Source organism: Exophiala oligosperma, assembly GCF_000835515.1.
Source record: "Exophiala oligosperma strain CBS 72588 unplaced genomic scaffold supercont1.3, whole genome shotgun sequence".
Taxonomy (NCBI): Eukaryota; Fungi; Ascomycota; class Eurotiomycetes; order Chaetothyriales; family Herpotrichiellaceae; genus Exophiala; species Exophiala oligosperma.
In genome coordinates this window covers 1,737,802-1,763,538 of record NW_015622820.1, presented here as the reverse complement: position 1 = coordinate 1,763,538, position 25,737 = coordinate 1,737,802, and the positions used below count along the sequence as shown (strand labels likewise).

At 49.9% G+C, this 25,737-nt stretch overlaps 7 protein-coding genes across 7 annotated transcripts; 4 read left to right on the top strand and 3 right to left on the bottom strand.

Annotated features, from left to right (window-relative positions):
- The first annotated feature begins 59 nt into the window (after positions 1–59).
- PV06_03437 (uncharacterized protein) lies at positions 60–1,415 on the top strand. The gene has a single exon (XM_016404225.1). It carries the CDS (start codon positions 144–146, stop codon positions 1,002–1,004), a length of 861 nt encoding a protein of 286 aa, XP_016265230.1. The 5' UTR covers positions 60–143; the 3' UTR covers positions 1,005–1,415.
- Positions 1,268–2,667, bottom strand: PV06_03436 (uncharacterized protein). The gene has a single exon (XM_016404224.1). It carries the CDS (start codon positions 2,236–2,238, stop codon positions 1,456–1,458), a length of 783 nt encoding a protein of 260 aa, XP_016265229.1. The 5' UTR covers positions 2,239–2,667; the 3' UTR covers positions 1,268–1,455.
- Positions 2,661–6,790, top strand: PV06_03435 (uncharacterized protein). The gene is made up of 2 exons (XM_016404223.1): positions 2,661–3,056; positions 3,108–6,790. Exons 1-2 carry the CDS (start codon positions 2,904–2,906, stop codon positions 6,672–6,674), a joined length of 3,720 nt encoding a protein of 1,239 aa, XP_016265228.1. The 5' UTR covers positions 2,661–2,903; the 3' UTR covers positions 6,675–6,790.
- PV06_03434 (xanthine dehydrogenase) lies at positions 6,752–11,162 on the bottom strand. The gene has a single exon (XM_016404222.1). The coding sequence runs from the start codon at positions 10,984–10,986 to the stop codon at positions 6,904–6,906; it is 4,083 nt and encodes a 1,360-aa protein (XP_016265227.1). The 5' UTR covers positions 10,987–11,162; the 3' UTR covers positions 6,752–6,903.
- A 430-nt stretch (positions 11,163–11,592) lies between these two features.
- PV06_03433 (uncharacterized protein) lies at positions 11,593–13,025 on the bottom strand (the record flags this gene model as incomplete). Its single annotated transcript, XM_016404221.1, has 2 exons — positions 11,593–12,414; positions 12,468–13,025. The coding sequence occupies 2 exons, from the start codon at positions 13,023–13,025 to the stop codon at positions 11,659–11,661; spliced, it is 1,314 nt and encodes a 437-aa protein (XP_016265226.1). The 3' UTR covers positions 11,593–11,658.
- Positions 13,026–13,831: 806 nt separating this feature from the next.
- On the top strand, positions 13,832–16,355 carry PV06_03432 (uncharacterized protein). Its single transcript, XM_016404220.1, has 4 exons — positions 13,832–14,209; positions 14,258–15,118; positions 15,169–15,326; positions 15,379–16,355. Exons 1-4 carry the CDS (start codon positions 13,918–13,920, stop codon positions 15,625–15,627), a joined length of 1,560 nt encoding a protein of 519 aa, XP_016265225.1. The 5' UTR covers positions 13,832–13,917; the 3' UTR covers positions 15,628–16,355.
- Positions 16,356–16,396: 41 nt separating this feature from the next.
- On the top strand, positions 16,397–20,926 carry PV06_03431 (uncharacterized protein). The gene is made up of 2 exons (XM_016404219.1): positions 16,397–16,912; positions 17,243–20,926. Exon 2 carries the CDS (start codon positions 17,268–17,270, stop codon positions 19,461–19,463), a length of 2,196 nt encoding a protein of 731 aa, XP_016265224.1. The 5' UTR covers positions 16,397–16,912; positions 17,243–17,267; the 3' UTR covers positions 19,464–20,926.
- Positions 20,927–25,737: the final 4,811 nt, after the last annotated feature.

Sequence of the window (25,737 nt, the reverse complement as noted above, 5' to 3'; positions counted from 1 at the left end):
GTTGGAGCTACAATTAAATGCCCTGTCCAAGTCTCCCATGCATTTCACCTCAATCCTCACGTACAACAACCACCACCACCACCACCGTCCTGCTCAGAGATGCACTCTGTCCAGTAATTGCATTCCCATCCATCACAACCGCAATGGCCGCTGCAATAACCAAGCTGCCGCCTGTGCGGCGCAGTCCCACCACCCTCCAGTACCTCGAGTACAAGCACAAAGTAAAATTAGACAAGCCCTATTTCAAGCCCCGGTTTACGTTCAAGATCGAGGATAGAAAGCATACACTATTACGACCAGAATTCCGATTCACGGATCCGTTGATGCCGCCGTATCCCTACGGCAAGAATGCTGCGTTCAGAGAAGCAAATTTTGGATTGTACGGAGGAGCGACGTTACAGTCAGGAAACAAAATCTCGAAAGGGCGGAACAAGGGCAAGACACTGCGCAAATGGTTTCCCAATGTCAGAATTGAAACGTTCAGAAGCGAAGCACTGGACACAGAACTCAAAATCCCGGTCACAGCCCGTGTGGTGCGAACGATACGCAAATGTGGTGGTATTGATGAGTATGTGATGGGCACAAAACCTGCGCGGATAAAGGAACTGGGGATGCTAGGCTGGAAGCTCAGATGGCTCGTAATGACCTCTCCCAAGATGCTCGCGAGATTCGACAAGGAGAGAGCCGAACTGGGCCTGCCCCAGGCGACTTCACTTAGGGCAGCTTTCGAGGATGTATGGAATGACAATGAGCAGAGAACGAAACTCCTCGAGCAACAAGAACTCGCCTGGTCAGACTTGCGCCAGGCTGCCAGCAGATTTGAAGAGCATGTACGGAAACATTGGATCGAAAATGGCGAAGAGGTTGATTACACAATCCCGGAAATGCACACACTACAGAGGAGGAGGCCTACTTCCTATCCCCTGCCAGAATACCTGGAAGGAAATCTCACCAAGGACTTGAACAAAATGACTTTGAAGGAGCCGACAGCGCAGACCAATTGAATTTGGGAGATGAAGGGCCCCAAGATTTCTGACCATGAGCAGGCAACACCTGACGTTGTATGAAGAATTGGTCTGCACTGCTATCAGTTCTTATAAGTCTCTGCATTGAGGCTGATATCACAGCAAGCTGGCCGTGACCATCACCAAATTCCAGTAACAACGATGAACAGCCCCAGCGTTTAATGGCTACTTTTGCCCGCTGACCGAAGAACCTGTTGGTATATCTGGTCGAAACCTGTCCACTCGAACAATGGAAATGCGGACTTTGAGAAATGTAGATTGTTATTCAAGGCAGGATAGGACGTGGTATCAGTTCATCCCACACTATTTATTGTACAAAAGAAAATTGCAGAGTATATTTACGGCCGTCGAAGGCTAATATTCATCCCTATACCAATTTCAACTCGTTCTCCCTGCTTGCTGAGTATGTTGAAACACAGATATCGCTCTTCTACAAACATCCATTTCCATTCGCTGTCTTCCCATCGTTGCCACCAACCTGTCCTTTGCTCTCCATATCCTTCCATCTCGAGAACAGTCGTTTGAACGCCAGAGGCTCTTGCGCACCACTGACCTCCCACGTGTCATTGATCTCATAATTCGGGACGCCGCTGATGCCCTTCATCCTCGCCTCGTCGGCGATTCGATCAACTTCCTCCCCATCCTTTCCACTTTCCAGGTACGCCTTGATTTCCTCCTTGGTGCCCAGGCCAGCTTCGAGGCCAACCTCGATCAAAGTTTCGAGCGTGGTGATGTCGACCTCTTGCTCGAAATATCGTCTCCACAAGCCGAGCATGACATCGTTCTGTGCCTCCTCGCCACCACGGTTTTGGGCCCAGTGGACCAATCTGTGTCCGTTTCGCGAGACGCCTGTCATGCCGCCAAACTTGAAATCGAGACCTTCGCCGGCGGCCGTTTGGATCATCATCTGCTCGATCTGTTTGGCGCGCTCGGGTCCGAACTTCGCGGCATAGTGCTCGCGGCGGGGACGCGAGGTTGCTGGAAACGGTGGCGGTGCAGGGCCACTGGCTGTGAGCTGCGGTGGTGGCTGGAGATAGAATGGAAGATATTTCATGTGGAATTTGTCCTCTGGATAGGTCTTTTTGTGTTCGGCGATGGCCTTGGATAGCCGGGTGTGTCCTATGTAGCACCACGGGCAGACGATGTCGCTGGTGATGGTGATGTTGTAGTTCGTCATGGCTGCGAGAAGACGCTGGGTTGGTTTCAACAGCATTAGCGTGTACGACTACGGTCCGATGATGTGTTTTGTTGGTTGACTTATACTCGTCTCATTAATCGATAATGAACATTTGTAACCCGCGGGTTTTGAGGTGCGGAGGCGGTTCAATTTTGTATTTGTCAGCCGGCAACGAGGGAACATGAGGGCAGACCTTTCCGCGATACAGGCGGCAGTAATGTACAATAGGTGCATTGTTCTCGATATTTCTAGCTTGCATATCTGTTGTGAGTGTTACTCGGTGCGATACAGGGCACATTTCTGGTCGATTTGTTCATGTAGAGCCCATGTTTTATCGGTGACATATGATGAAGAGGAGTATGAGTGACCGAAGGATGAAAGGAGGACATCGACTCCTGTAGACACATGCTAGATACTCCGTCAAGACAACAGATATGTCTATTATACCTCTAGAAGAGTTTCAGCCTCGTCGTTGACTCTGTAGCTGGTTATTTCATTACCCCCTGATCAGGCTCCAGTCGCCGCCAAGTTTAGCCACGGTTACGTATTTGGTCTGACAATATACAACAGCGGCTTTTCGACCAGAAAGTTCTTGGAAACTCTGTCAGACAACATTCTTCAAGATTAATCCGTGATATCGCCTTCACGTCACCTCCAAGTTACTTCATGTGCTTGAGATAGTGAATGGTAGTGCCTTCACCATGTCTCAACTCGACCAATGCACGGGTCAGCCATCTGATGATGTCGATGAGCCTTTTGACGATGAAGATTTCTACATTGGCTGCTCGAATATTGATAGTCAAACCTCAACGTCCGCAACACAACAGACGTTGTCAAGGACCATTCTTCAGCACGTTTGTTCATCCCTAAGCAACCCGCTGTCACCCTTTACTGACCATGCATAGGGTACTCAGCCACTTTTGAAGCATTTCTGGGCCAATTCAAAACAATCAGATCAGGGACCCCGGTGTCAGCCACAAAAGCATTCGCCAATGTCCGAGAAATATGTGGCTCTTGGGGCCATCAGACTCTATCAGCATGACGAAGATACACACACGGGACGCTGGACTATGATCGGTCCGAAACGCGAACACCTCTACCCTGCTCACAATTCTCCTCTAGATCTGGGAGAAAAACGGCAGTGGCTGAGAACCGAGATAGTCGCTCATGCAGATGATAAGCATTGTGCTTGCCTGAGGATATATGCTCTTCCCGAGGATGTCAACCGCAGCAGCCGCGGCTCTATCAAAGATCTTAGAAAGGTCTTGAAGTTCGTGACTGAGTTCGTTGATACCTCCCCACAGACCTGGACAGGCAGCTACAAGCCAAATGCTCCAATCCAGACTTATCACCGCCCTCCTTCCTCGGAAGAAGAATCCCTTTTCTACATCTTCAACACTTTGTCATCGCCAAAAGCATCGTACGATGATGTCGGAGCTTGTCCATATAGCCAGCAGTCTATGGCTGCGGTTTTGGACGATACCATCGACGGCCTCAAAACACCTTTGTATCCTTACCAGAAACGCTCAGTTGCTGCTATGCTTCAGAAGGAATCGAATCCGGCGAAATTAATGGACCCAAGAAAAGCACGCTTTTCAGATTGTCACGGTAAAGATTTTTACTTAGATGTGCTGGAAGGCATCCTTCTCGTCCACCCTCAGTACTACAGCGAGCCTCGAGGTGGCATTCTGGCAGAGACCATGGGTTACGGAAAGACGTTGATATGCGTTGCCCTTATTCTTGCAACTAGAGGTCACTACCCGACCCTTCCTGAAGGCAGGCTTGACACTCTATCGGAAACCAAGAACCCGCGAACTCCTAGCTTACTGGACTTGGCAGCTAAGAAGTTAAAGCATGCTGGTGTGCCTTGGAAGGCTCAATTTGCTGCTTTTGCAAAGGAAGGCTATCAGTATGATCAATGTACTCAGGCCATTGACAGATATGACGCGAAGTTTGCGGAACCGATATTCCACCCGATAACACCGAGTCGAATACACAAAAAACGCGAAGAGTTCAGAGTCTTGCGTCTGTGTTACAGTACTTTGTTGATTGTACCGCCGAACCTGTTGATACAGTGGCAGAACGAGATCCAAAAGCATACGAATGAAAACTCCCTGGATGTTCTTGTGCTCGACTCATCTACGACAGAGATTCCTTCATATAAGACGCTCATGAAGTACGATATCGTACTAATCACAAAGTCTCGCTTTGACCAAGAATATCGCGATGACGACTTGAACCAGGGCAGACGAATGTATGGTAAGGAGAAATTCCGTTCACCTTTGACCGAAGTACGCTGGCTTCGAGTGATCTGTGATGAAGGTCATAGCTTTGCAGGCTCAAGCTATAGAACTCATGCGATGGCTATGCTGGACAAAATGTCAATCGAGAGACGCTGGGTAGTTTCCGGTACCCCGTCGCAATCTCTTCATGGCGTGGAGGTCAATCTCGCGCTGAATGAAAGTGACCATAGCCTTGAGTCCTCTCGGAGTGTCTCAATTCAGAATTCATTGGAGCGCAGAAAGATGAAGGACTCGGCTGCAGAAGAGATCAAAGACATGGAGCGACTGCGTGTCATGGTGGTCAAGTTCCTCAAACTTCAACCCTGGGCTAATCAAAAAGGTTCTGACTATGCGGACTGGAAGAAGTATCTCGCCCCATTTGATGTCGATGGTAAGCGACGATTTGCACCTGCGCTGAGAGATATTTTACAGTCTCTTATTGTGCGGCATCGTATCGAGGACATCGATGCAGATCTCTGCCTACCTCCGCTGCACAACACTACAGTCTATCTTGAACCATCGTACTATGACAAGCTCAGTATGAACATGTTTCGAATGCAACTGAGCTCAAATGCTATCACTTCTGAACGAGTGGACGAGGACTATATGTTTCATCCCAAGAACAGAAAGCATCTGGACGATCTGGTCAACAATCTTCGCCACTCAAGCTTCCATTGGGTAGGCTTTACCGAACATGAGGTGACTGAGACTATCCGCGTGAGCAACACATATCTGGATAAAAATCTGGAAACCATCACAGATAGTGATGGTCGCTTGCTTGCTGAAGCCATCCTGAATGGTGAGCGCGCCTTGAACGATCTAACTTGGCGTGCATTCTCATTCTTTCATGAAATTGGAGTCTATGTTGAAGAATTTCCCGAACACGCGAGACAAGCGTGGGCATTGCACGGCGAAGAAACGAACCCGCTACTGCTTGGTACTGTTCAGGCTCGAGAGGCACAACAGTACGTTCTGAAGAGGCTCGATTCAGACTCTCCCACCGACGGATTGACGGGTGCCGGGCTGCGAGCAATGCTTGCTGCCAGAGAACGGGCTACTGAGCAGCAGCAAGAAAGAAACAAGAAGTCTAATAGCACCAGCACCTCAAAATCACCCACTGCCGGTACAAGCGAGGAACCCAAAGTGAAAAATCAATCGACATCATCCATGTCTTCTTCCTCTACCCAAGGCCCGACGGGAAAGGGGAAAATGTCAGACATTTTATCCACAGCTCAAAAAAGGCCACGATCATTATCAGATGCCAAATTTCCCTCGTCGCTGCCGCAGGCCAAAATCCTCGGCTTTACGTCCGCCAAGTTGAATTATCTCTGCTCTAGGATCCTCGAGCTGCAGCAGGACGAGAAGATGATCATATTCTACGACTCCAACAATATAGCGTTCTGGATTGCCGAAGCCCTGGAACTTTTATCGGTACACTTCTTGATCTACGCCAACACCCTCTCCGTCACGCGAAGAGCAGCCTACTTGGCCACGTTCAACCAGTCGGATGTTTTTCGAGTCTTGTTAATGGACCTCAAGCAAGCGTCACACGGACTCCATGTGGCGGCGGCAAGCCGGGTTTTCATAGTGTCACCGATATGGCAACCAAACATTGAATCTCAAGCCATCAAGCGTGCTCACCGTATCGGCCAAACTAAACCCGTGTACGTGGAGACACTCATCCTGAAGGACACCCTGGAGGAGAAGATCCTCCAGCGTCGCCGACAAATGAGCAACGCCGAACTTGTCAAGGCCGAAAAGAGTCTGCTCGACGATGGCACCATGAACGGCATCATCCGTGCCGAAGGATTTCTCACATTCGTCGAGGGTGAAAAGGAGAGGATGATTGGTGGAAAGCTGGATTCGCCGGTGCCTTTGTTCGAGAGGAGAAATGCGATGGGGAATATCGATGGCGGTAGTGGTAATGGTGGGCAAGATGGCCTTATCCTCGGCCTCGAAGACGAGCACGTTTCCAAAAGGGCCAAGAAAGGCAAGGGAAAGGAGAAGCAGAAGACAGTTGCGGTTGGCGGCGGTAAGGTTATTGTCGCGGCGCCTCACGGTCCACAGCTCCCTGATATTTCGGTAGAGATTCCAAGGTCGACGAAATTCGATGATGGGCCTGTTCATTCTGAGCAGACGAAGAAAAAGAAGAGCGTCAGGATAGTGGTGGATGCTTCGTTGAGTGCTTGAGACTCCCACGACAATTCTCGATTCTGTACGGAGCACGAACAAGTCGTTCTTAGAAACAAACGTATCAAATTGCACAATATTCATTCAGGACCAAATCTGTCCCCCTAATAAATAAGAGAAATTAAATATCATGATGGAAATACCCTGGATTCTCCACATACACATAAACACAAACGTCGACAAAACCACAACACCACCACCACTCGTCGTCTTTCAGAGAACCAAAACCCTAGATCGATACGAAGAAACTCTTCTCTCCCTCCCTGGGCTCAACGACGCACCTCTTCAAGATTGGATCGGCGCACGAGATCCTGATGCGCTCGGGGGTCGCCGGACTCCTCAGGCTCAAGACCTCGTCCTCGCCGAACTGCTTCCTCGCGGCCTTGAGGGCGTCGCGGATGGCGAAGAAGACCGCGCTGCCCATGAACAGGGGCGGTTCCCCGACGCCCCGGCTGCGCTGGATGGTGCGGAGGTTCTTCCACTCGACGTCCTTGAGCAGGCTGACGTTGAACACCTGCGGGATGTCCCTGAACCCGGGGATCTTGTACGCGCCGGGCCCGCGGGTGAAGATCTGCCCGCTCGCCCGGTGCCACAGACTCTCCTCGGTGGTGAAGAGACCTTGGCCTTGGACGTACGCGCCCTCGATCTGGCCGTAGTCGATGGCCGGGTTGATACTCCGACCCACGTCCATCTTGATGTCGGTCCTCAGCGGGGTCCAGTCGCCCGTCAAGGTGTCGATCAAAACCTCGGACGCCGTCACGCCCTGAGTGAAGTAGAAGAACATCTTGCCCGTGTTTTCGAGCGACGGGTCGGCCGGGTTCGGACCCCACACGTATCCGATCTCGGGAGTCTTGTAGAACCCGTTGGCACTGAGGTTGACACGGTCAAAGTAGGCCGCGTGCGCGATCTCCTTCATGGTCGCACCCGCGCCGAGCTCCTTCCGGTAGGGCGCGAGACGCTCGTTGATCTGCATGCAAGCGTTGTACGCGGCGTACCCGTTCAAGTCCGAGGACGCAGAGGCCGCCGTGGATGACGTGTTGGCGACGGTGTTGGTCGCAGTCTCCGAAATGTGGACGTCGGACAGGGGCACCTGTAGGGCCTCTGCGACAATCATGCAAATCTTCGTGTGTAGACCTTGGCCCATTTCCGTACCGCCATGGGCCACCAACACGGACCCGTCGTGATAGATGTGCACTAGAGCGCCCGCTTGGTTCAAGAATAGCGCAGTGAAGGAAATGCCGAATTTTGTGGGAATCATAGCAAGGCCTTTCTTCTGCCATTTGTGCGTGGCGTTGAATTCATCGACCGCCTTGCGACGGGCTTCATAGTCTGCGGATTCTTTGACTTGCTGCCACATCAGCGGGACGTGGAAGTCTTCGAGAGCTTGGTTGAAGTGAGTTTCCTCGCCTTCCTTGTAGAAATTGATCTCGCGTAGCTTGTCAACAGACATACCGAGGTGGTCGGCGACTTCAGACATATACGACTCTGCAATGAACATGCCTTGAGGTCCACCAAAGCCACGGAATGCACTATTGGAGACCGTGTTGGTTTTGCAGATACGACCGTCGACGTCGACGTTGGGAATGTTGTAACAGCCATCGATGTGAGAGAGGGCTCGATCAACGACGGCAGCGGACAAGTCTTGTGACCAACCGCCGTTGTTGAATACCTTGGCTTGAAGTGCCTGGATCTTACCATCCTTGTTGACACCCACTTTCCAGATGCCGAGGAACGGATGTCTCTGACCAGAAGTCATGATATCTTCATCTCTGTTAAGCATGCATCTAACCGGTCGTCGAACCTTGTTGGCTGCAACGGCGCATATAGTGGACAGCTGGACCGATCGCGTTTCCTTGCCACCGAAGCCACCACCCAAACGTTTGACTTTGGATACAATCTTGTTGTTCTGTACGCCGAGCGCTTTAGCTACGTAGGCTTGCGTTTCGGTTGGGTTCTGTGTGCTTGACCATATCTCCATCTCACCATCCTCAGGCTTGGGAATGGCAACGGTTGCGTTAGTTTCGAGATAGAAGTGCTCTTGACCGCCCATCCTGGCGGTGCCTTCAAACACGTAATCACAGTCCTTGAAGGCTTTGTCAACATCTCCCCTGCGAATATACCTGTAGTGCTCGAAAAAGCTTTGCTTCTCTATGGCTTCTTCAATAGTATAGATGGCTGGCAGCTCATCGTATTGTATCAAAACGGCACGTGCGCCCGCGGAGGCCTGAGCAGCAGTGTTCGCTAACACCATACCAATTGGTTGGCCAGCTGTGAAAACTTCATCCTCGGCAAAGAAGACTTCATCGCAAACTGGAGCACCCCACCAGTTGGCCTGAGGATTGACAACATCATTTTTGTCGACCCAAGCGACAACGCCGGGAAGGTCCAGGGCAGGACTGGCATCAACCTTGATCTTAGCATGAGCCTTGGTCGACAGGACAAGGCATCCTATCAACTCATTTTTCTGTGATGGAATATCATCGGTATACTGAGCTTCTCCTGTGCATTGCTTGAGGGCGGCGACATGTGGATTAGCCTTGCCGAGCACCTTTTGTGTGTAAGCGGCAGTTGCATCGAGATCTTTCTGGCCTCGAGAAATCTCTCTTTCGATTTCCTCGATGACTTCCTTGTCAGCTTGCTTGCTTACTTCTTCGATATTAGTAAGCACATCCTGGTAGAACCGATAGAAGAATCCAAGAGCAAGAGACTTTCGATATGTGGCCATGCCACCCGGAACACCGAAGGGGAGACTGAAGTCCTTTTCAAGGGCATTCATCACACCTTCAAGCGTGTGCGGGTCTGCGAACGTCTTCCCAACGATGAATTCGGAGGCATTCTTGGCTACGATAGTGACCGGAGCCATGCCACCGTATACCAAACTAGCGCTTTCGACCTTGTACGAATCATCAAGGGTCACTCTGAGACAAGCATTCACGATGGCGATATCGTCATCTTTCCTCTTTGCCTGCTTGTAAGTTCTAATATACTCTCTCTTTTCTGCGGCAATAGGCACCCTCATTGCCGCGATGACGGCATCTTCAGGCAATGCTGTTACTCTGTAGCTCTTGAAGAAGCTCGCCATGGGGATTTCAGTTGTCTTCTTCAACGACTTAGCGATCAATGTCGAATTTGTGGCGACGAAGACTGGGTTAAGATCAGATATAGGTGATGCTGTTGCGAGATTGCCAGCCGGAGTTCCGACGTTTCTGATTTGGCGGCCAGCAAAATATCTAATTGCCTTCTTGATTGCTGTGAAAGGCTGTGCCTTGGGTAGGCCGTAATGCTCAACGGCCTCGTCGCAGATATTTTCTAGATCGGTCAAAGCAACATTACCACCAATCTCAAGATAGTCGTCATGGAAAGAATATTTGCGAAGCTCTGCAATGTCGCCCACGTACACCGAAGCAGGATACGACATGGCTTTGAACTTGATCTCGATTTGCGTCTCGGTACTGCCACCAATGAGCTTGGCCTGAGGATACGCGTTTTTGATCTCGAGAAGTTGGTCGAGAGTAACCGGCCTGTACCACTTCTTCCTCTTATTGCCAATGGCCAGAGGCTTAAATTCGTGCTTCTTGAGAGTTGGAGGGTAGATCAATTCAGTCGACTTATCGTAATGTATAAACGACGGGGGTGTAAACTTCTTTTCGGCAGCGCCATTAAGTTCAGTGGATTTATCAGAGCCATTGCATGAGCCGCCGTTCTCCATGCAGCAGCCCGAACCGCCGTTCGCAATTGAGCGTCCGCATTTCTTATTGAAACTTTGGGCTGCGTCGAGGATGGGCCTGTAGCCGGTACAACGACACAAATTGCCATCAAATGCTTCTTCCACCTCTTCTTCCGACGGTTCTGAGCTGTTGTTTCTCAAAAGAGCGTACAAGCTCATTACTATGCCCGGCGTACAAAACCCACATTGGCTACCGCTGGCCATGGCAATTCGTTGTTGTGCCGGGTGTGGGCTCTTCGTGTTCCCAATGCCTTCAATTGTAATAACGTGCTTGCCATCTACGCTGACCAAAGGTGCCAGACAGGCATTGACAGAAGCATGATAGATCTTGCCAGTTGTAGGATTCATCTGCGACACGACGACTGTGCAGGCACCACAACCACCTTCTGCGCAGCCAAGTTTTGTGCCCGTCAACCCAATACCTCTCAAGTATTCCAGCAGAGTGATTTCTGGATCAACGGCATCCACCTCGACCTTGGTGCCATTGAGATAGAAGCGGATGGTATCGTCGTAACTCTCAGTCAAGGAGGATAGCGAGACGACCTTTTCGCCGGTCGCGGCTGGGTCAAGAAGACCAGGAGCCATATTGCAAGGATTGTGCGAGACGTCCAACGAGGGACAGGAGGGAGGGTGTCAATCTATATTATCAGCATTCCAAAGTCTGCTTCTGTGTGGCAACCGCCCAGTGCGTGTGAGTACGAGAAGCGGAGGAGAGGCAGTCTACACAGCGGGGAACAGCAGAAAAGACCAGTTGTACTCGTACAAGCAACGAAACTGGCGGCCGAACGAGGACCAGGGAAAACAGAATGACCTTATCAGGATCTACGTGAAACTCTCACCTCATCGCAAAAGGAATTTGTGCCTGGAGTCGATAGGAGCGGCCATGAATGAGGAGGATGCACGAATCAGAGGCGGGTCAGCGCTGTAGAACGATCTAATAGAGGAGTGATCGAGGGAGAGACAACGAATGGGACGAGCTGTAATTACTCGAACTGCCCCTCCATCGCGTCGCATATCTCCATGTCGCCCCCATATCGTAGTCACGTGAATTCGGAGGGCGCCGACGACCTCTACTTAAACGAGTACGAGGCGCTGTGCAACGGGAAGGAGCGCGGCGAGAGTCATCGATACTTCGTACTCGTACAATAAGCCATCAGATTTTGTGTGAAACTCTGCCATTATTTCTATGCTATCCAAACAACGAGTGTCAAAACCAACCCAATCTCTCAGTGTGCAAGCCGCAAGAGAATCACAGAGTCAAGGTGTCGGTGGCAGTGTGCCCTGTGTCTGCCACGCCAAATTTGCTTCTCCGACATTGTAAAAGCTTTCTGGAACTTTGAAGCCACCCCATTCTCCCGCAACCTGTAAGCACAACAAGTCCAGCGCCTGTTCGGTCCAATTACCTGATAGGATCAATGACTCCCGGATTAGATGCAAAGCACGTAGGCAGCTCTTTGCTGCTCGAGGACCCCCAAATCCTAGACACTCGAAGATGTCGGTGTTGAACACATGTCGCATGGACTGATCCGTCATGTCGTCAGGGAAGAATAACTGGAGGACGCATGGGCCTGTTCCGCGCTTGATATTCCATTCTTCTCGTGTTGGCTCAATGAAATCTGGTTTAAGTAGACCGGCATCGTCGAATAGGAAGAAGTCACCTGGTTCCAGTGATCGATACACTGCTTGTCGATGTCTTTCGATTGAGTTGAAGCCTTCGTTAACGATATATGGACGAGGAGGATTTTGATAAAGGCGGATCGTAGTGCGATCGATCGTATCGGTAATGCCGTGTTTTCCACAATGATAAACCCAGTGATATTGAATGTCGTCGTAGAGATGTTGACTGCTGCAATATCTCACGTAGCTATCCGGCCCACACCCGGGGCAGATGACAACAGAACAATCCCAGCAACTTGTCATTTTGCCGCAGTCTGGTTTCCAACAACGCAGGCGGAGATCATAGTCGTCAAACCTGAAGGGTCGGGTTCCCAGTTCACTCTTGACCACCAAAGTCTAGCATCATATCAGTCCTTGCGATTATCCGATTTGGCTCAGAGTTTCCGTACCTGCGTCTGCTTGTCATGTTTCCCCTTGCTTCTGCCAGTTGAATCTCTCTGAGTCGAACCCGGGGTGTCGTCAGAGCGAGCCGTATCTCGGACCCAGCAGCCCGGCTCTGAAATTCCAACTGATTCGCGCCTGGAAGTAGAGCGTTGATAGGGAGTGGTTGTCGACTTAGGAAGAGGAAAGTCGCGCCAATCTTCCTCCGATGTTGAAATCTCCTTTCCCCGAAATTCACTGGTTTGACGTCTATTAACATACACATCGCCATGATTCTGTCTTCCGTACTGCACGGTAGTTTTGTCCCCATCGATTCCGCCAGACTTGGTGATTGACAAGTTCGAAGCCTTTCCAGACACTACGTCTGAGAAATTCCGAGGATGAGCACGCGTGGATCTTTGAGAAGAAATATGGACATGGTCCTGTGGCTCAGGCTGTCCTCCACCATTCCCGCTGTTTTGGATAGGATCCCGTATCTTCTTTGATCTTGTTCCATTTTTCTTGATCTTGAGACCATTCTCTCCTCCCTTTGGTGTGCGGACCACTCTGTGATTGGAATTATTCATACTTGCAGGTGTGCGCGTACTGAAGAGTAAAGAAGGACGAGATTAAAATTGAACTTAACCTTGCTCTAGTACATTAATACTGAGACGCGGTGCCAGTAAAGAATGGCGGTACAAATAGCGCACATATTTTGCAGATTCATTTGATAGTCTTTAGGTTTACATTGGATTGTGTTGCCGGAATAAAGCATGCAGAAAATACCATCAGAACAGAAAGGTCTTCAAGGACAAGCAACGATGGACCTGGTAAGGAAGGCAATGAGAAAGGTGACTTTCCTAGTGTTAGTCCAGCATCGCCTTCCTTTGCAAAGCTCTTGCTGCCAAACAAAAGGAAACAACATTGGGTATTCCGCTTCATGCATGCATATTGCCCTTCCAAACAAACACCAAACAAGTCTTACCAATAAAGACAGCATGGAGATTGTTTGGTCGTGAGTGACTTGCAGTCGCCATCTCTTCCTGTATTTCTTCGCATCTTTGACGTCGCACCTATGACAAAGTATGGGCTGTGGTGGGACAAGGTTGTGATGGTGCACGCCGCTGTGATCAGTGCCTCCCGCCTTCATTAGGTGTTGAAGCTCAACTCTGCTGGATCATTCTTGTGGATGCCATATCATTTCGTATTCATACCAAGAATAAAAAGGTCGCGATGGAGAGTCAGATGGTTGAAATTGACCGCCTTCTCCTCCAAGCTTAGCCCGACAAAATCCAAAATCCAAAATCACGTGATGCACCCTGAAATTTGCACTGAGCCCCACGGTTCGGCGGCGCCTGCACGAAGACGGTTCATTCTTGTTGTACATAGAGAACTCGTAGTTGATCTCAGCTTCACTCTTGTCTCTTTCCTTTTTTTCCACTTGCCTCTATTCCCTTTTGCCTACTAATTGACATTGCCATGTCAGATCTGAGCAACATCCTTGCTGCTCTCGCTGCGCAACAGCGACAGGGAGGAACACCATCACAAGCTCCTCCACCATTACCAGGAGCTGGCTTCCCACCACCACAATATGCAACTCCTCCCGGTGGTGCGCCGGCATCTTATGGCCTGCCTCCACCCATCAGCTCAGGTAGTGTCGATTTGGGTGGCATAAAACCCATCAGTTCAGGTTCTGTCAGCATTGCAGACGCCATTGCCAAAGCCCATGGTATCGCTGCTGAAAAAGGCGTCCCTTATGACCCTAGTAGACGTAGGTATCTTACAACTCCCTCTCCGGATTATGCTTACAAACACACAGCCCCGATCAACCCAGATCTGCGTTCAGGCAGCCGAGGCTATCGACGTTCGAGGTCGCCCTCGAGGTCGCCGCCCCGGATGAACCGAGACGCTTACCGCGACAGCTATAACCCCTACCGCGATGAGCGACGTGCAAATGACCGCGCTTACACGAGGGAGAGATCGCTTTCCCCGAGAGGTCGATACTCCCCCGGCAGATTTAGAGATGACAGATCTCCTGGACGTGAACGAGGTGCCGAAGGCGAATCAGAAGTTCTCCCTCTAGACAAAGGAGTCGTGGGTTTAGTTATTGGACGGTCAGGAGAAAACTTGCGAAGAATTGAGAACACTACCGGCGCCCGCGTCCAATTTCTGGATGGTCCTGAGGTAGCTGGTACACAGAGACACTGCAGAATCTCGGGCAGTCGAGCAGCACGATCTGCTGCGAAGGCAGAGATATTCAGAGTCATTGATGACAACGATGCAGCTAAAAGAGGAGGTGGAGAGAAGCCACGGGGACAGAGTAAACCTGCGGTCTCCACCAGCAAAGAGGGTGACAGCCTTCAGATGATGGTTCCTGACCGCACTGTCGGCTTAATCATCGGTCGAGGGGGAGAGACGATCCGTGACCTGCAAGACCGCAGCGGATGCCATGTCAACATCCTCGGCGAGAACAAAAGCATAAATGGATTTCGGCCTGTCAATCTTATTGGTAGTGCCTCAGCTCAACAGTACGCCAGAGACCTCATCTTGGAAATTGTCGAAAGTGATCAGAAGGGTATCAGTATCAAAGACCTCCACCGAGAGCGAGAAGAAACCCAAGGCAAGATCTCTGAAACGGTTTACGTTCCCGGCGAGGCCGTCGGTATGATTATCGGAAAGGGTATGTTACGTGCGCATGTGTTTGTGAGTTTCTGCTAACATTATTGGTAGGGGGTGAGTCGATTCGTGACATGCAGAATCAAACAGGATGCAAAATCAATGTCTCGCCTGCTTCTGGTCGGGACGTCGAACGTGAAATCGGTCTGGTTGGCAGTCGCCATGCCATTGACGCTGCCAAACGTGCTATCATGGACAAGGTCGACACAGTAGTGAGTCACTCCAGCGTTGTTACGCTAAACACCAGCACTAACACTTTCACAGCGTGCTCGATCCCAAGCTCGCGAAGGCCGTGATGACTACACCGACCGTTACACGTCACAGCAGCAACCTAGCTACCCGCCACCTGGCGCCCCAGCTCCTGCTCAGCCAGCTGCACCACCCCCTGCCGGCGGAGCTGCCGATCCCTATGCTGCTTACGGTGGCTACCAGAATTATCTCCAGATGTGGTATGCCGCAATGGCAGCACAGCAACAGCAACAAGGTGGTCAAGGTCAAGGTGAGCAACGATAAGGCCTGTGGGGTGACCGTGACCTGGCTCGTGATTGGAATCTCTGATTTTATATTGGTGGATGATCTTGAACCACTCGACGACTTGATTCGCCTTGCTTGGAAACCTGGCCACCACACACCACTCACGCTTTACGCCATTGCTTTTCGATAACGTGCCTTGTGACCATTGCCGCGATCCGATGACGGGACCTAACGCCTGACGACGATGACTATCATCCTGCTGCACGACCCGCCAAGACCTGAGCGTGAACCGAATCGCTTGACCATGACTCTTCGTCGTGTCTCCTTGCAATACTGAGAAGCTGCTTTGTAGCAGACTCATCGGCTTCAAGACCTTGAAGTACTCGCTCTCATGACTTGCGGGCCATCATACTTGAGCATCCTTTGTGTGGCTACTTTGCATCTCCTTTGCGTGAAACGAATTGCTGAGAGAATGGAATGGAAAAGGCCGATGCTTAGCATCAAATCCCAGCTTGAAGCCACGGTGCTAACAGATTCATAAATGTCGGATATATTATCTTCCTGGCTAGGTAGCAATATCGTACCTGCGCAATTCGTCTGCACTCGTACTCGTAGCCGTGCTAGAGCGTTGAGATTGGACAGGGCATTCCTCCGAGATAGGAGTATTGAAACTAGACCAGAAAAGGTATGCCAAGGCGAGGCTACCAGGATTAAATCAAGGAATGACGAAACTCTAGCAGGAGCTTATTGCGATGACCGAGTTGACGCCACAAAGTTGGTGGTGGCTGAAATAATCATCACTTAATATCCTGCTTCCACCATCTTGTTGTTCTTCTGTAGACACTCAGTCAGGACATCGGATTGCTTCATAGTGTCTGCCGTTCCAGTCTCTCGTGGGTGATCTTGTTCCTGCGGTCGTCCCTCTTCATATAACAACGACACCAGACCGCAAATCTGATATCGTTCCGACCGGGCCACGCTTAATGAGGACATCCACGAGAGTGCTGGGAAGGTAGTGAAGCAAACTGGAGGAGCGCCGCTACTGAGATCTCTCGCTGTCTCAACTCAACTCGCACGTGAGACCGCGTGTCTGGCGTGCGAGAACAAAGGAAGCGATGGTTGGTGGGCGCTTCTTCAGCCTGGTCGGGCTATTTCTGGATTACGCGCCGATATCATCTGGAAACATCACGGCCAGCCGATGTTCTCGGTCCACAACTTGCGCAACCCTCTTGAAACTTCATCGACTTCGCGGTGCTCAAGATGTCCTTTGCGCAAAATGTTGCTGGACCCCTGCGGCGGGGAGTGGAGGTTGATTGGAAACGCGGTACGTATGGCAGACTTCACTATTGTCAGCTCTTATTGTTCTTATTGTACTGCTCCGCCAACGTCTTTTGTCAACTGCCTTTGTCACTACTCTTGCTATTGTCGAGTACATCACTTCTTTTCTCGAGTGACGAATTTCCTTTGTTTGATTTAAAATAGTCCTTTGTTCGAGCCTTGACGGCTTGGTCTTCTTTGTCCTTTGTACCATATCCAATCTTTCCTTTCACTTTCAGATTCTCTTTACAACAGACAGCAGACAACCGACTGCATAATTCATCGCAAAACAGATCTCGGTCAAGAAATTTCCCAACTAACTCGAAACAACATTCAGATAATTTCCAGTCAATCTCTACACCATGTCCGCACCGTCAGCCTTTACGGCTGGCATTCCTCCATCCATGCCTGCCGGCAGTCATGAGATACAAGACTACTACTCCGACCAAGGCCCACCTCGGTCATTGTCACACACTGCACCATCCATCACACCCTACCTTGGCCTCCGGGCTCGTTTATCACAAATATGGCTCAATCGATGGACCATCTTACTCCTACTTGTCCTTGCTCGCACCCTTATCGCAATCTCTGGGCTCGACAATAGTCTAGGATCAGCACGACGTGAGGCTCTCTCTGCGTGTTCAGACGTTGAATCCATGGGTTCCACTATGGCATCCATGCCGCATTACATGTCCCAAGGGCTGAATGAACTAGCTGCCACTGGCGTCGAGAAATCCGTCAGCGGTCTGATGCAGACGACTACCTTGAGTGTTACAGCTGTTGAAGAAATAGTGGTGTTTGTGATCGGAATGATGACAAACACCTATCTTTGCCTGATCACCCTAGCCGTCAGCGGAAGTTTACACACAGTCATCGGGACACTCGACTCTGCCCAGAAGAGCCTCAACGGTTTAACCAAAAATCTTGGAGGCGACATGTCCGACGCTCTGGGCGACTTTGAGTCTGCCTACAACAAATTCCTGGACGCTTTGAAAGGTTTCACGGCGTTTGGGGTATCAGTTCCCACACCACCTCCGCTAAATCTTACCCAACAGGTGAATACCCTCGAAGGCCTCAAATTACCGGGCAACCTTACAGCAGATCTTCAAAAGCTCAACAATTCAATTCCTACCTTTGACGAAGTGAAAAACCTTACTGAAGGTGTCATCCGCCTTCCCTTTGACGAAGTCAAACAACTCATCAATCAGTCTTTGGGAACGTACACGTTCAACCGATCGTTGTTTCCGGTTCCGCAGAAAGAGCAACTCACTTTCTGCAGTGACAACAACGGGATCAATGACTTCTTCGATGGCCTGGTTGACCTGATCTCAGCCGCAAAGAAAGTGGCTATCGGCGTCCTTTTAGTCCTTGCTATCCTGGCAATGATCCCAATGGCATGGCGTGAGATCCGACGCTGGCGCATCATGCAAGAACGAAGCCAGATCGTCAAAGCGAACGACCGTGATCCTATGGACGTGGTGTATATTGTCAGCAGGCCTTACACATCCTCCACAGGATTGAAAATGTCACAACATTTCGAGTCACAACGAAAGAAGAGCTTGACTCGCTGGGTCGTCGCATATGCCACTACCGACGCGGCATTGTTCGTCCTCGCCTTAGCTTTCACAGGTCTGCTTGCATGTGCTTGCCAAGCCATTCTCCTTCGCTCGATGGCGAAAGAGGTCCCCAATCTGACGAACCAAGTCACCTCCTTCTCCGATAAAGTCGTCGCGCAACTAAACAATGCATCTGAGCAATGGGCTGACGGTACTAATGCAGCCATTGCATCGGTCAGCAACGATATCAACAAGGACATGCTGGGATGGGTCAACACTACCACGACCGCAGTCAATGATACTCTCAATACTTTCGTGGACAAAACTAGTGATGTTCTCAACGCCACCTTCGGAAACACACCGCTGTATGAGCCCATTATGGAAGTTCTGAATTGTCTTCTTCTCCTGAAGATTGCAGGCATTCAGAAAGGCTTGACATGGGTTCATGATAATGCACATGTTGACTTTCCAACTCTTGCAAACGATACCTTCAGCTTGGGTGCTGTTGCGAGTCTTGCTTCGACAGGCAATCCGGACGACTCATTCCTAGCCAGTCCTGGCGATGCAGCGAGCAACAAAATCTCAAGCGCCGTAGCAAGAGTTGTGGACGAAGTTGAAAGTGGTATCCGCACAGAGGCGCTCATCTCAACCGTGCTCCTACTTGTCTGGGTCATGATCTTATTGATTGCAATAATCAGAGCATTGATGCAATGGTCAGGCCGAGACAAAGTGAGAGGTGACGGTGGTCCCGCCGCGCCAAACACCGACTTCCGTTCTGACAATCAAGATCGGTATACTGGATTTGTGGACGTCCCTTTGGCCGACATCAATTCTAGGAGGCCAATGTCTCCTGCACCCAAGTACACCCCTTCCAAGGATATTGAAATCACGGCCTTGGAGCAATTTGATTCAAAACTTGGCTACGCGGGCCATCGAGGCTATGAACAGACACGGATGACAAGGATTGACAGCAAACGAGGAAGTATCTGGAACGGTGATTGAAAATTTTCTTGCTCCTTTTTTACCTTTTGAAGCGTTTTGGAAATGTCACTTTGGATCTGCGACAACTGTTTCCAAGGTTAATGATACGGGCCTTTTTGTAGGAATGCAAACAACTCAAGCATCGTATTAGTATGGCAACAGCAAGCCTAGATTCACGATACAGCGGAGAGTAATGGAACATTTGTGGAGAGGATGGAATTCCGATAATGAGTATGAGATGTGATAGACGCAGCCAATGGGTGGCATTGCGTTTTGTGCGTGTGCATGTTGAGCGTTGATATGCTTTGTGGAGGAAACCTCTGTCGATTTTGAGGACCGACCGAACCAATCAGTCAAGGAACGAACGAACAACACCCGGTCATTGTTCTCACGTCGACAAAGAATTTCCCGCGACAACAACCGAGGGACCAGAGTTCCTTCCCTGCCCCTTCTCCAGTGGCGCAGACAGTCTTTCTTCCTCTGGTGGAAAGACTATGCCATTTCTCCGCCAATCTTTCGATAGCCCTCGACCCCGACAGTGGCTGTCGCGCCTCTCCACTCGTGAGGGGTGTCAAGCAAGACGTGGTGTTTTCCGAGTTTTGGCACTGTGCCAATTATCGCAACTGGGGTCGCGTGATGGAGTGGAATCATAAATCCTTTCGATCATATACCCTCGTCATTTTACGACGTGTTTGGTATCTCGAGGATGAAGCAGGTCTTGCGTATCTTTTTTCGTTTGGAACAAGTTGGTGTGAGCCCCCTTCGACCCTTTTGGGTCGTCGCTGTGTAGGCTCTCCAACCCAGACACTTTTTTCTGTTGTTGAGCTATGGTCTTGAGGGATATCTCATGATGGTCGTTGATGTGCGCATGGATGTTGAGGCCCTCATTTGTCGTCTTGGTCAGACCTCCAGACTTTGCTGTTCAGGGACTTCGAGTCTCGGCTTGTGGTCATCGTCTCTTCACTGATCTTCGGAGAAAGTCGAAAGCGGCGACTACTGGTGAGCAGTCTGGTCTGGAGGACCCTGGCTCCGACAGCAATGAGTTTCGCCTTCGGAGAGGCGTTGGCGGATTGGTTCTTGACAATTTCGGCTTGCATGGAAAGTCTGGTCTGCTTCTCAACGCATGTACCACGCAACAGATCAAAAGCCGGTGATTGTTAAGCATCAATTCACCATGGTCCCTCTTCGGAGAAGGTCCTTTTTCGACATGCTCCTGGTGGCTTGAAGTTCAGCATGCAGGCTTCAGGTTCGCCGGTATGCAGGAACGTGTTGATTAGTGGACGGACTTGTGTAGCCTTGCTCCGAGTCAACCCCTTTACTTATTAAAAAAAAAGCCGTGGGCCAGATGCTTGATACTGGACCTCTGGGTGGACATTTTATCTCTTGGGCCCGTTTGTGCTTGGTACGAAAGGCACAGAGATTGGGTCTCTGGACAATGCAATAGGTAGATGGACATTCCGGTCTAGACGTAAAATCAAGATCTGGTCTGACAATTCTTTTTCTTCGAGGGTTTAGAGATTGGCTCGTAGTCTCCTCGTAAAACCAAGACAGTGGTTGGTCTAATGTAAGTAAGCAGCATATGCCTAAATCGTGAATGAATGTCGTTTCAACTGTCTAGTATTCAATTCTCGGTCAACATGCAAAATGAGTCGGCGGAACATTGTTCCACGGCCCCGTGTTGAGCCTCGTTCCACGTGATGACATTCGTTCTTTCTTCTCCGTTGTCATTTTTCTCTTCTTTCCTTTGCTCGATGTACATCCGATTATTTCACGACCTCCAAACCGCAGTATGTCTGGCTGCTGCCACCATGCGCTTGGATTGAGTGTCTACATGGCGCTATTCTCGTGCGGCGAGGAAGCGTTGAAGTCTGCCGGCTGGAGCGACGAGGAAATCGAGAAGCTTCCCGTCTCCAAAGCCTTGCTGTATGAAACCTATTCAAGGTATCATGCGAAGGACCGGACGCATGTTCTGAAAGTGGATGGAGGTTCTCTTGTGCTGAAATACTCAGGGGAGGAGGATCCTTGTGGTTTATTACGACGTGAGCAGTTTGTCCCTGATGACGACACGAAAGATGTTGCGAACTGAGAGGAGACGGCAAAGGGTACATGAGCCAGAAAGACCATGATTGGATATTGACAAGTGTTCGTGTATATAATTTTCTAGAGAGCATATCGGCGAGATACTGTCATCATGTCGTCTCATGGGGAGTCGGTCACTATTTCGAACTGGCCTGACGCATATCTAGGGATCTCCTTCTACCGCCATCTCTGTCGGATCAATTTCACTTTTTCGTCGTCGTCGCCGCCGCCGCCGCCTTTGCCCTCTCCATGATCAAATCAATCTGCCTCTTCAACCTCCACGGCACATCCATCCTGTCCATAAATACTTCGATCAGTCGAAGCGTGTCTTGTCCCCGCTTTTGCGGTGCCGGGCTTTCTTCCAACACGGCCTCCATTTCTGCCTTTGATCGGACCTGTGTTGTTCTCTTGTCGCCGTCATTCGCCCCGAAGAACTGAAGCATGTGCGTGTGATCCCAGGTAGTGATGTCGTTGTACGATTCTTGAGGCCCGTGAATGGCTCTTTCGATGGTGTAACCGTCATTGTTGATCAGGAAACTGAGGACATCGTGACAGCCGTCAGCGTTAGTTTCAAGACTTATTGACTTCACCTCACATCACCTCACCTCACCTCGCCATATCAGGTAGGAGAGAGGGGATAAGGGGATCAGGGATCATGTATGGGTAAGGGTAAGATTGCGGATAGGGTTAGGATGTTCGTACATTATTGGATTCAGACCATGTTTGATAATACTTCCCATCTCTTGTACCGTCAATTGTAAACTTCCATCACCAACGATGAGAATCAGACGGCCACCACTTGACGGGGACGGTGGTGATGCGTTCCCATCATTGGCTTCTGCTTCGGCTCGCTTCGTCATCTCTCTTTGAGCCAGGCCAACCCCCAGGCAAGAAGGGACAGAATAACCTATGCTCCCAAAGTAGAGTTGAGTCACGTAAGTCGAGCCGGAAGAGAAGGTGGCTTCGGACATGCCGAATTGTGCGGTGCCGCAGTCCACCACCAAAATGTCTCCTGGACGAGAAAACCTTCCCAGTCGCTTCCAGACGTAGTTTTGTTTGATGATCTCTGGTGTGGCGGTTGTCATGTCGAGAGGTTGAGGTTCAGGAGGGAACTTTGGGTTCGGACGTCTTGGAAAATCGACATCTTTGAAAGCCAGCAAGAGTTTACTCAGGACTGTGGTCCAAGAACCACAAAATATCAGCGTGAACCCGACTTTTTGTATCACAAAATCATGTGGTGATTCAAACACAAAAAGAAAAGGCGAAGGGAAAAACTCACGTGGACGTAAATAGACGTTGGTATATTTCTTCCCAAACACCTTTTCACACTTGTGTGTCAGCTGATCATAAATGTACCTTGAGATTCAAAGCAGAAGATGATGTCCTGGGTTGGTTTGTTTGTAACTTACTGTAGCACTTGAAGGTTCAACGAGTATGACACTCCCCGAATCAATCTCACGGCTGTGACCACCGGTATTGCTGTCCGAAAGTAATGGACCAAGATTCAACACACAATCACTTCCTTCGACCTCGTCCTTGATCCCCGGGTACGACACGGTACCGTTGTAGACCCCACAAAAACGAGGATGGGATTCGTCGATGATGGTTTTGCCCATTGGTGTTGTGAACGTGGGTATGTCGAGCAACTCGAAAAGTCTTCTCGCTTGCTTCGTCGCCTCGTGACGAGCCACCAGACAATCAACGAGGAGGATTGGTCTTGTGGAGTTCAAGATGGCTTCCTTGATTTTCTGTACCACGGCGTCCTCGTTAGAGATGTCTGAAGGGTATGAGACGTCGACTGCAGTGTCCAGAGCAGTGACAGGCACCGGCACTCGGACCATGTCCATGGGTACAAAAATGTACGCTGGCAAGGAGTCGATCCAACATTGTCGTATCACTCTCTAGATGGGATAGACAGGCTGTAAGTCAGCAAGTCAGACTCAAGACCGTGGAATAGTTGTTACCCCTTGAACCACCAAGGTGGCACGGCACATACATCGATCTCGTCGACTGCAGTCTTTTCATCATCCAACCAAGCATGGGTACATCGAACGTGGGCCGACATCTTTTCGTAAACCTAGTAGTAGTCGGTCAGGGAGACTTAAACTACGGACTTTAAAAGAACAAGACTTACCCTATGATCCGGATTGGGTCCCAAACAGTGATGTATCATTAAATGTTTTTCTTGCATTGCTCTCGATGTAGTTCCCACGATGTGTATGATTTTCACTTGTTCCGTGTAGGATCCAGCAAGGCCATTGATGGCAGATAGTTCTCCTACCCCCATTGTCGTCACAACTATAACCAATTTAGATGATGAGATGGAAAAAAAGACACAGGTTCGGTCTTCACTTCAAAAAACTTACGGACACCAGGACAACCCTTGACACGAGCGTAGCCATCGGCGGCATATGCAGCGTTTAACTCATTGGCATTTCCAACTATGACCCAATGCTTGTCAGCCAACACAGGCATTCATATTGACGCTGATGATACTGGTGGGAAACCCCCGTCCAGACGTACCCCATTTCAATCCAGGTACTTCTTTGACATAATCCAACAATTCCAAATTCATATCACCAGGTACGCCCATGATGGACTCTGTACCTTGTTGGTATATTCTATCGAGACACACAAAAGTCACACAAAAGTCAGCAAAGGGGGGGGGGGGTTTCGGTGGCCTCATCATTGTTGGACGCGCTCCCACAAGAGTAGTATTCGCTCACCTCTTCCATAGGTACAGGGCCAAGGGAATCGTTTCGGTTGTCATTTTGTCTTATCTTGAAACAGGACACTCGGTTATTTGATGAACTCAAACGTAAGAACACTTGAAATAGAAATCTGACTTTTTCAAAAATGCCGTGTAACAACAAAAAACTCGCCCATACATGTACTGTAGGGGAAATACCTACTCCAGGTGGTTTCGGCAATTGTGGTATTCACTCCCCCCCCCCCACCAACAACAAATCCTTATCCACTTGATGTACTCCGTACACCTTCACGGAAAAGGTGCCGCAGGCGTCCAGGATCCCCCATCACGATTGGGATCTCATCTTCCCCACGACACACCCAGCACGTCTCCAGATTGAACTCGGTTGGAAACGATGATATATCAAGCAACCACTCTGGTCGAACGAATCAAAAGCGCCAAAACGCTCCGACGTAGTGCTTACCCAAGTCAGAATTTGGGCAATGACCATATCACTCTGACTTTTCTCGCAAGGATCTTCTCTTTTATCCCGCAGTCGGATTCATCCTTTTTCACCTTGACTTTGTATTTTGAGGAATGAGATGAGAAGAACGATGCAAGGGTCCCTGTCCCCTGTGGTGGATGATCATGTCGAGGGGAGAAGAACTTACTTCATGAGCTCCGTGCTTACTATCCCTGAAAGCAATGCGACTCTTCGAGGATGGGGCTGCATTTTACCGTGCAGAATGGAATCCGTGCGGCATGATTCTGGCAAAACCTGACGGGTAGAAAATAGACAAATATACTCTCTCCTCCGTATCCATGAGGATCTGGGTAAGTTTACAGTCGCCAAACTCGCTGCTGTACCTCCCGTAACAGAGATTCATCCGAAAGAGGCAAGTCAGCTACTGTTTCCGGCAAAGTCGTACCATAAACTCAGGCGAGTGAGTTGTACCCAGGTAGGTTAATGAAGCTGCTCGTTTCTTTCGAAAACATCAGTCATTACACTCAGCCGTTCAGTCAACAGTTTGTCCCAGCACATGGGCGTCCTGTTGCACACTGTCCTTGCACGAATCCAAAAACAGGATCCGTACTGTCACTCCTGATTCCAGAAGTTCAATATCAGTATGAGAGGCACTCCCCGACCACTTTATTCTCTGTACTCTTCTGCGAACGTCGGCCGTCAACATTATTGTCGATGGGTTTCCCTGGCCTTTGATTCTCTTTCGTCTTTGTCTCGTCTTGAGGTGGGCACCTACGATCTGGACGACCTGATCTTCCGTGGAACAACTCCCACACGTTTTGCTTTTACGAGAATGAGCACCAATATTTAGTATATCTCCTCAAGCCGGGTTCATTCTGGACTCGACATCAACCAAACCCCATTCAACATGTCGACACATGACCTTTGTGTTTGGAAGGCGACCTGGCAAGGATGACACCCGATAAAGATATGGGCTTTGTAAAGGGTAGTTGTTACGGTAGCATACTGATGGACACAGGCACACAGGCGCAGCAGATCGAAAG

Excerpts from the sequence above, each read along its gene's own strand:
- PV06_03431 (XM_016404219.1), top strand. The coding sequence starts at position 17,268 with ATGTCCGCACCGTCAGCCTTTACGGCTGGCATTCCTCCATCCATGCCT.
- PV06_03437 (XM_016404225.1), top strand. The coding sequence starts at position 144 with ATGGCCGCTGCAATAACCAAGCTGCCGCCTGTGCGGCGCAGTCCCACC.
- PV06_03434 (XM_016404222.1), bottom strand. The coding sequence starts at position 10,986 with ATGGCTCCTGGTCTTCTTGACCCAGCCGCGACCGGCGAAAAGGTCGTC.
- PV06_03436 (XM_016404224.1), bottom strand. The coding sequence starts at position 2,238 with ATGCTGTTGAAACCAACCCAGCGTCTTCTCGCAGCCATGACGAACTAC.
- PV06_03432 (XM_016404220.1), top strand. The coding sequence starts at position 13,918 with ATGTCAGATCTGAGCAACATCCTTGCTGCTCTCGCTGCGCAACAGCGA. Across the intron at positions 14,210-14,257 it reads CCCTTATGACCCTAGTAGAC|CCCCGATCAACCCAGATCTG; the intron begins GTAGGTATCTTA and ends ACAAACACACAG. Across the intron at positions 15,327-15,378 it reads TGGACAAGGTCGACACAGTA|CGTGCTCGATCCCAAGCTCG; the intron begins GTGAGTCACTCC and ends ACACTTTCACAG.
- PV06_03435 (XM_016404223.1), top strand. The coding sequence starts at position 2,904 with ATGTCTCAACTCGACCAATGCACGGGTCAGCCATCTGATGATGTCGAT. Across the intron at positions 3,057-3,107 it reads CAAGGACCATTCTTCAGCAC|GGTACTCAGCCACTTTTGAA; the intron begins GTTTGTTCATCC and ends GACCATGCATAG.